The sequence below is a fragment of the Gossypium arboreum genome, chromosome 6 (assembly GCF_025698485.1).
Source record: "Gossypium arboreum isolate Shixiya-1 chromosome 6, ASM2569848v2, whole genome shotgun sequence".
Lineage (NCBI taxonomy): Eukaryota > Viridiplantae > Streptophyta > Magnoliopsida > Malvales > Malvaceae > Gossypium > Gossypium arboreum.
Window position 1 is genome coordinate 78,262,291 of NC_069075.1, and position 11,634 is coordinate 78,273,924.

At 33.7% G+C, this 11,634-nt stretch overlaps 1 protein-coding gene across 5 annotated transcripts; it reads right to left on the minus strand.

Moving 5' to 3' along the window:
* Window positions 1-210: 210 nt before the first annotated feature.
* On the minus strand, window positions 211-7,421 carry LOC108458777 (2-C-methyl-D-erythritol 4-phosphate cytidylyltransferase, chloroplastic). Of its 5 annotated transcripts, none has more exons than XM_017758181.2 (13): window positions 7,160-7,409; window positions 6,897-6,976; window positions 6,747-6,818; window positions 6,433-6,488; window positions 6,060-6,139; window positions 5,731-5,813; window positions 4,059-4,136; window positions 3,188-3,256; window positions 2,238-2,306; window positions 2,086-2,132; window positions 886-976; window positions 639-776; window positions 211-467 (listed from the first exon to the last, which is right to left on the minus strand). In XM_017758181.2, the coding sequence occupies exons 1-12, from the start codon at window positions 7,290-7,292 to the stop codon at window positions 705-707; spliced, it is 930 nt and encodes a 309-aa protein (XP_017613670.1). In that variant the 5' UTR covers window positions 7,293-7,409; the 3' UTR covers window positions 211-467; window positions 639-704. The 5 variants fall into 5 exon arrangements, with proteins under 5 accessions (XP_017613670.1, XP_017613676.1, XP_052885837.1 ...); XM_017758187.2 differs by having other exon boundaries at window positions 6,903-6,976; window positions 7,160-7,408; XM_053029877.1 differs by lacking the exon at window positions 211-467 and having other exon boundaries at window positions 713-776; window positions 886-971; window positions 7,160-7,421.
* Between the last annotated feature and the right edge of the window lie 4,213 nt (window positions 7,422-11,634).

Consider the following 11,634-nt stretch of genomic DNA (forward strand, 5'->3'; position numbering starts at 1 on the left):
TTTTCTTCTCCTTCCTTTCTTCTTCCACAAATCCATGTTCTTCCCATACATATCAATCCACAATTTCATAAACTGCGATATACCCTCCCCTTCTGTCTCATTTCTCTTTCTTTTATGGGTTCTCACCGGGAAAATAGTTCTCGGTTCTTGCAAGCAGCCCACCAAAACTAGCACCTACACACACCACCATTTTCCCCTCATTCTGCTCCATTTTTCAATTAAAATCCCAAAATGCTAGTTAATAATAAAAGTTCAGTACATAACTTGATATTATTAAAGTTTACAACTTACACTGAAAGTTGATATGCAGAAATCCATGACTTAAAATTAGATTGCAAGAGACAAGAAACATTGTTGCCAAAGAAATTATGGTATGACTTCATCTACAGCTCAATATCCTAGGCCTCAGTATAACATACAGTTTTATCCTCGCCACATAAAATATTATCTTCTTATTTATAGCAACCCTGCAATAAGGAACAAGTTAAGAGAGTTTTGCTGATAAAGAATTAGACCATGTAATGTTTTGATGATCAAGAAGCTTCTCATATTTCTTAAAAGAGTCATATGAAGAGGCCCGTTTTAGAGGTGTATTAATTGTGTTTGTGAAAACTTTTGGGATTTGGGGGGGCACTCACAATGCTGACATGACCCAAATTCGGTTGTAGCAGAGCCAATGAGACCTAAGAAAATGTTCAAAGGTGTTATTTAGGAGGCTCGACAGAGCTCATATTCAGAATTCTCTCCGCAAGTAACAAGTCATCAGGTGTTGTGACCTGCAAATACAAGAATTTAGCACATCATCACTCCTCAACGCAAATATAATGGGGATGAAACAACAGACTAAACATGTGCAGAGAACTGAGTGTCGCTTTCATAGAATACCTTGATGTTGGTATAACATCCTTCAGTTACATATACAGGATGCTTAAGGTGCTCCACAATTGACACATCATCCGTCACTTCAAGACCTTCTCTGCAGGGAACTATAGATGCTCAGGAATTTGTTCCTTGCTTTAGATTTAATTAAAGAATTTTAGTAAACTAGAGTTGGTTGTAGGGAGTTTTTTCTTTTTCTTCTTTTTGCAACATTTTCAACACCCTGCATAGAAGATGGAGTGTATGATCCTAACATCCTTCAAACCCTTATGAACAGAATTTTTTATCAACTCTTACTGTTGATTTCCAACTATCCTCGTTAAAATGCCAAAAGAAAATAACAAAATTAAAATTTTCGAATTTTGTAGCTTTTTATGTATTTATAATATTTTATATTTATCATTATAAAAATTTAAATATATTTTTATATTATTTTTACATATTTATATTGTTCTCAAGTATTTTTATTATATTTTTACGTGTAAAAATTAGTTTTACATCAAATTGACATATTTATGTGTTCGCAATTTTTTTATATTTTTATCGTTTTCTCAAGTTATATTAAATAACTTATTTAAAGGGTTCGATTTGCTATAATAAACCTAAATTTTATAAAATAATTTTAAAAATATTAACAGTTGAACTTAAATCTTAAATCTGAATAATAGAACGAAATTCTTAAAAGTAAAAGCATAAAACTACTAAATTCCAAATGTATGGAGAGTACAAGGACTAGAACTATCCACAAGTCGTCAATTAGTTAAATTTTCCGTCAATAAGGTGTGCATTTATGTCCGTTAATTAACAGAAATGCGATATTAAGTTAATTTTTTTCAAAAGAAGATGGTCAATAAGTAGTTTGGACTAGAGCTATCCATGGGCCAGTCGGGGTTGAGGCTGAGGCCCCGTTGTAAAAAAAATCCATGCCCAAGCTTGTTTCAGGCCAGGCCAGCATGTAAACCCGTTTCACTGTGCATTATATTAATAAAAAATAAAAATATACTTTTATATTAATATATATTTTTATAATTAAATTTAAATTTTAAAAAAATGTTTTTAATTATTTAAATCAAATTCGGACTGGGCCAAGACAAAAAAAACTGTCCAAGCCTGACCAAAGTCAGGACAGGCCTACCAGGCCAAGTGGGCTGCCCAGCCCTTGGACAGCTTTAGTTTAAACTGAAAATTGAGAATTATCAAAAGTACCTATGCACAAGCTCGAAACCTTTTCTCAGCAACTCTGGCTTAATAACCTGCATGATAAATTTGAAGTCGCACAGTTATGTATGTGGTATATTCAATTAAAGCAATCTCAGAAAGATAATAATATCATATGTGATCTCTTTAAACAATTAAACCTGTGGAGTCTGCATTTCCCATAGTGTTTTTCTGTCGAGTGTTTTCACTACATAAGAATCACTATTTGCCTGGCAAAGAAAAAAAAGAACATATTACACAATCATTTAATTCAATTAAAAAAGGAAAGATAGTGTCTGGTAATCGTTTAGAAGTCTTGGTTAGAAATGAAAATAGGTGGCTATACTAATTGGAGATAAACAATACAACAAACATGTTATAATGGCAGTATACGTGGCAGACTGCATAAACAAAGAACAAAACACACTGATAAATGCAAAGAGCTTCTAATGCATAAAACACAAGATTCACAATTTTCTTGGGCAGAAGAGTAGGGCATACAGTAATCCGTCTGCAGTCTTGAATTAAGAATGAAAAATATGAAGCTCTACTAGCTAGATGTAAACAGCATAGCAACCATGTCAAGCATAAAATGTACTGATCAGTGCAATGAGCTTCCAACAGAATCTTCCATTAAATGTTTGAATGTTAAACTGTTACATGAATAATACCTAGGGCAACTAGTAAGAAAATTATATTAGTGCGCTAATCTCCTCATCCAAGCCAGCCAACAATTTAGAAGGTAGTCAGTTATCTTTCAGTAAAAGACAATCCTGTAGTCTAATTTATCAATGAACATTTCTCAAAACTGACAGATAGACATGGAAACAGGAGAAAATGCAAAATATCTGTTCATGTTAATAACTTCCATTGACAGACTTAGAGTTTCCATCTATGACAAGAATAAAGCTAGACAAGGATAGAATTTATACATATGCAGATAAGTAATATATACGTCAGTTTGGCAATATCATGTTGAAATCTGTACAATTTACCTCCATCCTACCAGGTCATGAAGCCATTATTTTTCTTGGCCCTTAAAATAGTGGTAATATTAGATTGTTTCAATTTGAAAGGTATAAGAAAGTGCCTTTGTGATTAATATCTCTACCTCTTTAATTGTGGCTTTGACAGGAACCCCAAGTACTGCTGCTCCAATCAGCCAACCATCTTTAAGAACCTAATAAATCAATGATAAATCTAATCAAGTACCATTTTCACTTTTTATAGAAAATGATGAAGCCTGATTTGTGTAAGGATTTACATGCAATTGTGTCGTTATCCAGACAAAGATGTAAAGGTAGAAAAAAGTGACTTGTATATAGAGATATGCCCATGACTAAACACCTTTAAGATTTTGTTTCATTGGTTCATCAAAACACCAGAGAGTATGCTACCCTGTCGTCTTCTCTATCACTAACCACACAATCTATGGCTATTTCACTCTAAGACCACTATTTGTCAGTTTCAATTGCAATTTTAAACTTGCATCACAAATCCAAGCACATAAATGAGGAAATAAGTGAAGACACTAATATCTACCATCACTGTGAGAGACTAATGCAGGGCATCAAATTGTCGATCACACCAGAACTTTGAGCCTCATCTTATCAGAATTTTGAAATTTTATGCTATTATGCTTATGAAACCTATCCGTTTGATTAAAAGATTTTCCATCCTTACTTGTTTCTATCCTTCCTTGCAAGCAAAACTTAAAGCTTCTAATCGCCAAATAGTGTATACTACAGAACCACTCTCTCAAATTTTGCAGTACTGCATCAATCAATACCCAGAACAGGATGGTCTTCACTTATCACAATGCCATACATTAGAAGCACAAAAAAGTATATATACAAGGCTTTAATGGATCCAACCTCCCATAGATACTGGGACTATATTCCAATTCCTCCCCTTTATTGCTAGAGTTCCACTAGTTTAATTTAACTGCATTAGATATTACTGCAAATGTTTTGAGCCCAAACCTTTTCTACATCTCCAGATCTCACCAAGGGTCTTGCAGAATCATGAATGCAAACAAGCTCAGAGTTCAAATCAACTGCCTGTAGATGAAAGTAGCATTTCATTATCAAGAAAGAAACATGGCATCCATAACATACAAAGTAAGGTATTCTCTTGGAAAATATCAAAGGAAATTCCAAATTAACCAGCCACAGCATCCATCAACATTATGCCCTGACACGTAGGACCAGAAAAAGGACAAACTATCCACATATAAGTTAAGAATCGGATAACTATTCAATACAAAAGAAGGTACTAGGACAAAGGAAGAGATAGATATAACTTTTTGAGTTGGCAAATTATGGTGTGAGATTGTTTAGTACTATATTCAAGGGGTTAATATTTTAAGTACATACTTTGGGAGGGAACTATAATTTGAGGAATAGACCTAAATTCTAATGTCAGAAATGTCGAGAAAAAGGCCACAGCTATATGCAATTCTACCTTTGTAGAGAGATTATGATAACATTCCTGTGGAATCAAGAACATAAATTTTCTAGATGTTTATGTTTTAGAGTAATTTGTGTGAAACAAAACTCAGCAAGAAAATTTCAGAAAGGAGAATTTCATTGAGATCAGAATTATTGGATGCCGGTACTGCTGGACCATAATTGGGTCCCTTTATAAGACGTGGAACAAATTTCATTCTATAAGGCAGACATCCACTACTGAAAAAAGGTCAAAGATGATGCAACAAACAAATACAGATAATAAAAATGGGAAGTGTTAAAGGGTAACTTAAGTTATAACTTAAGTTATCTCACACTATTATGCCTTGACATGGAGGACCAGAAAAAGGGCAAACTGTCCACATACAAGTTAAAAAATTGGGTAACTAATCAATAGAAAAGAAAGTACTATGACAAAGGAAGAGATAGAATATAACTTTTTGAGTTGGCAATTTATAGAGTGAGATTGTTTAGTACTATATTCAAGGGGTTAGTATTTTAAATACATACTTTGGGAGGGAACTATAATTGGAGGAATATAACTAAATTCTAATGTCAGAAATGTCGAGGAAAGGGCCAAAGCTATATGCAACTCTTATCTTTGTACAGATATTATGATATCATTCCTGTGGGATTGAGAACATAAATTTTCTAGGTGTTTATGTTTTAGATTAAATTGTGTGAAACAAACCTCAGCAAGAAAATTTCAGAAAGTAAGATTACATTGAGATCAGAATTATTGGATGCTGGTACTGCCGGACCATAATTGGGTCCCTTTATAAGACGTGGAACAAATTTCATTCTATAAGGCAGACATCCACTATTGACAAAAGGTCGAAGATGATGCCACAAACAAATGCAGATAATAAAAATGGGAAGTGTGAAAGGAAGGGTAACTTATTCCAGTCTAGGAGGCACAAAGAAATGCAGAAAAATAAGAAAGGAAATATTATATGAAGAATAACTTGCTTTTCAGTAGAATTTCCAAGATCTAAAGTGAGCTTTTCTTAATAAAGAATAATGACTTAGCTTTGGAAGCTACACCAAAGACTAGTTAAATATCATAGTGCACAAGTATCAAAATGAGGAAACAAAAGATTGCAGCAAAGACAACTCAACAGTATGTATACTCAAACTAACAGTGTTCTTTAGTTCTACTCTTAATATCAAAGCATTTTGCTGATACCTGAAGGCCACTGTAAACAGAATCCTGTCTCTCCTTCCCAGGAAGCGTGAACTTAAGGTCTACATTAATTTTGTCTATGGCTTCTGCAACAAATATCATCATATTACAAGAAGTATCTCCTGAAGAACTGGAATCAAAGATCTATCTAGGAAACCAAACAATGAAACACTTCTCAAGGGAGTTAACCACAAGCACAGAACATCCATACCCATTTCAGTGGTGGGAGTGATTGCCCAAACACAGTCAACCAACAAAATGCATGTATGTGCATGCATATGCATGTTGTTGTATACATATATATCGTGTGTGTGTGAAAGAGAGAGAGAGACCTTCGAAGATGTCCTTGTACGATGGATCACAGACCACAACAATTTCTTTCACTTCAATCATTCGTGAGAAAGTATGTAAACTGCCAAATAAAAATCACATTTGAGGAAAACAGTTACCATCATAAGGAACAGATAGACAAAGACAACATTTACAACTAACCTGTTATAACCCAATGACCACAAAAGTGAAAGACTCCATGTGGTGTTAAACAACATGGAGCCTAAACAACTCAATATACACTGTACATTTTCCAAACATTATTCAACAATCCTTACATCTAAAATGGTACTCTAGATTTATAGATTCCAAATATAAGCTTGCATCAAGTTGATGAATAAAAGGAATAAGTTGATAGAAGCTGTTCTTATTTACCTATACAAAGCAATTGGTTGTCCTAAAAGTGGTAGGTACTGCTTTGGCATGCTTGCCTATTTAGACAAACAAAAGAAAACTATAATCTAGAAAATATAAAAGAACCACCAATAACAAAGGATGTGTAATTTAAAGGAAAGCCATCAGATTTTTTTATTTTTTTTTAAAAGGCCTTAAAACTTTACGGGCCATTTCAACACACCCACACAGAGAGATTGATGCTCAAGTGATTTAAAACCACCATTGATGATGTATAAAAACGAACTCGATAAATGATGGCAAACACAATTGAATGAATAAGAATAAATACTCACACCCATTCTTTTGCCTTTGCCTCCAGCTAAAAGAATGACTGAAACGCTTTTTTCATTCACAACTGCAGAACCCTGGGTGAAAACCAAAACCTACCAATTTCAACAAAAATACTGCAGTGGATATACATAGAGACATAATATTCAATGTACTTTTACATAATCAACTTTTGCCGAACACTTGATCCCATAAGTACGGACTCTGGCCCTTCTTCTCAAACCTACTTTTTGCCCTGAAAAAAAAAAAGAGAAGCGCCAAATGAAAAGAAAATAAGGGCCAGGAAAGCTTTCCCAATTAGGATCCGACCCAGCTCGATCTGACCATCGGATACGGGGAGTCTCAGTCCAAAAACGAAAAAATTACAAAAGAATCAAGAAAGGATTGCGAAGAAAGAAGGGAAATGAAATCTACTTACCTGATGAAGAGAAGCTAACGTGAAAGTGAGAAAAGGAAGGGAAAGAATTGGCGGTAACATGAGTAGATTTTGATGGAAAAAATTGAGTGGAGATGGAGCAAGTAGGAGCGTTGTTAAACAGAAGAAGTCCCATCTTTCGCGCACTGTCATCTCAGCGGCGGCCTTATGTAATGGCCCAAATTAGACCTTAGTCCGCAAAGCGGTAATATTGTAATTAGGTATGTGAGTCAACTTACCGGTCAACTATATTATGGCACAACTAATGTATTTTATTTTAATGAAAGAGAGATATTTATTCAAAGAAAAACATTACAGCAAAGCCTCCCAAGGAAGAATATACGTCTTATTTGTTCATACAATTTATAGTAAGCAGGATAGTGGCGTAATTGAATAATTAATTAAATTTATAATTTGGCTCATATACTAAATTCAACTAAATTAAATAATAAAAAAATAAAACAACAACTAAATTAGATTAACAGGCTGATGATTAACTCGTTTCAGTGGTTGCAGTTAACATCAAAATTTGTGTTTTAATGGAATTAACTACTAATCAACTAGTATTATTTCCCAGCCTCTACTAATTAACTAATCGATAGGTACTTGCTTATCTCCCTACTTCATTTTCCTCGTCGGGATAAATCACGATTTACTCAACCAACTTATCTCCCGACCCGTTTAACCTAGATGACTCTCTAGGGTCGCCAATCCTAGGGTTTAAACATACATAATTTAAAACTAGTTAATTCCTTCGGGGAATTCATATTCTTCCGTTAACTACTCCCACACTCACTTGTCAATCTTCCTAGAGACTTATCCTCTCAAGGATCTAGACTCCATAACTCTTATATTTAATTTAAATATGCAAAAGAACACAAATAAATTAAATGAGAGAAATATAAGAAATTGCTCAATCGATTGAATTGAATGTGATAGAATTGGCGTGGTCTTGTAATCGTTCACGAATCTTGATGTTTGTGAACGAACAATAAAAGAAAAAATTGAATACTTCCAATTAAAAACTTAGGTTCAAATCGAACCTATGTTGAAAAAATCTCAGTTTGAAAATGGTTTTCTTACACAACAGAAAATTAAAATTTTGAAAATCAACCCAATTGGTGATATTTATAGCAATAAACCTTAACCAAATTCATACATCAGTTTTTGACTTAGCAAAAGTTCATTGTTCTCTATTTTCAACCAAACGATCTTCTCCGCTATTCTCGTACCACAAACTGCTTCAAGTGTGGGTTTGAACCAATTAAATTGAAACACAAAACTAGAAAAAGTTTTCTCTCCATTTGGGGTGAAAACGAAAGTTCTCTCTTTTTAATCCTGGTTTGAAAATGATTTTCTTGCACAGCGGAAAATTAAAATTTTGAAAATCAACCAGGTTTGTGATATTTATAGCAATAAACATTAACCGAATTCGTACCTGTGTTTTCAACTTAGCGGACATTCGTTGTTCCTAACTTTCAACCAAACAATCTTCTCCGCTATTCTCGTACTATGAACTGCTTCGAGTGTGAGTCCGAACCAATTGAATCGAAACACAAAACTAGAAAAAGTTTTCTCTCTTTTTGGGGTGAAAATGAAAATTCTTTCTTTTTAATAAAAACCGGTAGAATTGTTATTCCGAAAAAATATATGTAATAGTTGAGAATAAATTCTCTCTATTTTTCGGTAGAATAACAATCTCTCAAAGTCGTCGATGAAAGTCACGTAATAATCATAACTTCCTCGGGCACTGATGCTCTTGGGACCACATACATCAGTGTATACAAGTTTTAAAGGTTGATTGGCCCTTGTACCTTTCGCATTAAAATACATCTTAGTCAACCTTTTAAACAAGATTCATATTGTAGAAGACTAACTTCTTTAAGCATACTTAAAGGACCATCTTTCACGAGTCTAGTGATTCTTTTTTGGTTATGACCAAGTCTTAAGTGCTATAGGTACCCCTAATTAGAGCGAGAAGTTTTAAGTTTTTTATTCACTATTTCAGTTTGAAGTATCGAGTAGTTATTTGGTTTGATAAAGTAGAGATTGTTTTCCATCTATCCATCCATTATAGATTAAAGAACGATTTTTATGAATAGTAATCCATTTATTGAATGTCACGGTATAACTGTCATAAAATAAACATGCTATAAAAATTAAATTCCTCTTAAAATGAGGTACATATTATATGTTCTTTAAAACAATTTTCCTAAAATCATCAAAATGTAAAATAACTTCTCCCACTACTTCGGCTGAAACATAGCTCCCATATTCGGTCTACAACGAGAGGCTCCTGTCACACAGACTTCTCGTTTTGTTGAACCGCTGTAAAGAAACACATATATGATTAGTGGCTCCAAATTCAATAACCCAATTTTCAATTGATTCTTCCACTAAGTAAGCTTCAACCACAAAGAGTTTCATACATTTTTCCTTTTGGGCTAGGAAATATAAATACTCCTTGTAGTTTGATATGAAATACTCTTTTGTGTTGCAGAAGAAACATTTGATCTTTTTGGTATATTTTGACTTCTTAGCCTTCTTCCTATCCACACAAGGTGTAATCGAAGACTTATTCGGTTTCTTCTTTCCCTTAGTTTTCCGTTTCCACTTAAAGGACGAAGGGCTTATAGCTAAGTTTACCTCAAGTTTCTCCTGATTTGACTTACCACCATTCAGCATCAACTCAGGGGATTGTAATTGCTTAATGAGTTGAGTGAAGGTAAGCGCTTTGTTCCCTAAGTTGTAAGCAGCCCTAAAACCAGCAAACTCCTTGGTTAAAGATTTGAACACTATTTCAATCTGAGCGTTCATGTCTAGTTCAGCCTCATTATCCTCCATTTCAACAATGAATCCCATAAGTTTAAGCATATGTTCTTTGACCGGAGTGTCAAGTTTTTGCTGATAGTTCATCAAATTGTAATAATGGTTGTCAAGCCAATGCAACTTCGTTTCCGAGAAAATCCTTTAAATTTGTCATGATCTCTTTGGTAGTACGAAAATTCTCGTGTTACTTTTGCAACACAGTACTCATGCTTGCTAACATATAATATCAAGCAATCGAGTCAGAATCTCTCCAGCGATTTCTCACTTCGGGTTGAGCTCCAGGAGGACACGTTTCATCAAGAACGAACTTGTATTTCTCACAACTGAGAACTATTAGCAAGTTTCGTTTCCATTCTCGAAAGTTATCCCCATTCAATTTATTCTCGATAAGAATGATAATAAAAGGAGTAGGAGACATATTTGAACTAAAAAAAAATAAAAATTCACTAATTACTATCTTTGCATTAAGCAAATGTTTTCATTTCACCAACATATCAAGAGTGCAATATGATGCATGCGTCTTGTATTAAAACTTTGAAAAACATTTTTCTGTTGACCTAATCATTCTTACACCTATCAACCATGTTGCCTTAGGGTCCCATGATTAACTAGCAAGAACATGGATTACATTCAATTAGTTTATGAATTTTAATTCTCAAAACTCCACATAAAACAATGACCGCTTAATGTTTGGCCATCATCTTTAGCTTAAATATCGTTTCTTGGGAAACTATTTAATAAGAGAAGACATTGAGTGTGTCACCATTGACTCAACACCCATTATGAACACGCTTTCATTTGTGAGTCATCTTGGGACAATCTCATTGAGAGTTATGCATGACTAGTTGTCCATAAAAGGAAATCCCATCTAGTGAACCCACACGATAAAGTTTACCTTGGGGTGTAGCCAGGGTAGGAGTCGGCTTGAAACTTTATCATGCTATCACTTAAGGACCATCAATGGAGGTCGTAGGTCTTGTTCAATGACCTTTTCCCACTAAATTTTTTAAAATAAAATGCAAGGTTTTTTTTTTATCCCATATTTCAAGAATGATCATACAATAGTCCTAGTGGCACTCTGACCTAATCTATATGACATGCTTCCAACATATGCATGGCATACCATTGTAATTTTAATTAATATTTACATTCTTTTATTTACAAAAATTAATCAATTATAAAATAAACAATTTAGATTCTCCACAGTTTTTCTTTTGAAGGAAAAACCGAAAAAGTGAATGTGAACCGTACACCAGGTAAGGTCACAAGAAAGGGAGGTGAGTCAAATTTAACCGCATAAAAACCAAGCTTTTCCTAGCCAGAGCTAATACTAGATATGGACATTTTCATTACCACACTTCTCACAATAATCGAATAACATAAAGAAGTGAATAGAACAATACAACAAATGTATTTTCTCATTACCACACTTCTTATTTTTTAATCAATTAACTATGGATCATCACACACACACACACACACACACACACATATATATATATATATATATATATATATATCATAGTTATAACATTACATAATATAAATATTATAAACAATTATAAAACAAATATATAAGGAGATAGGTAATTAAAATAAAATTGCCAGTCATAAATTTTCCACTGCTCAACCACCAAAGAACCATCGTC

Coding starts and splice junctions, on each gene's coding strand:
- LOC108458777 (XM_017758181.2), bottom strand. CDS start 7,292: ATGGGACTTCTTCTGTTTAACAACGCTCCTACTTGCTCCATCTCCACT. Junction 6,489..6,746: donor GCAAAGGCAAAAGAATGGGT/GTGAGTATTTAT, acceptor TTGTCTAAATAG/GCAAGCATGCCAAAGCAGTA. Junction 6,140..6,432: donor CAACCAATTGCTTTGTATAG/GTAAATAAGAAC, acceptor TTTATTTGGCAG/TTTACATACTTTCTCACGAA.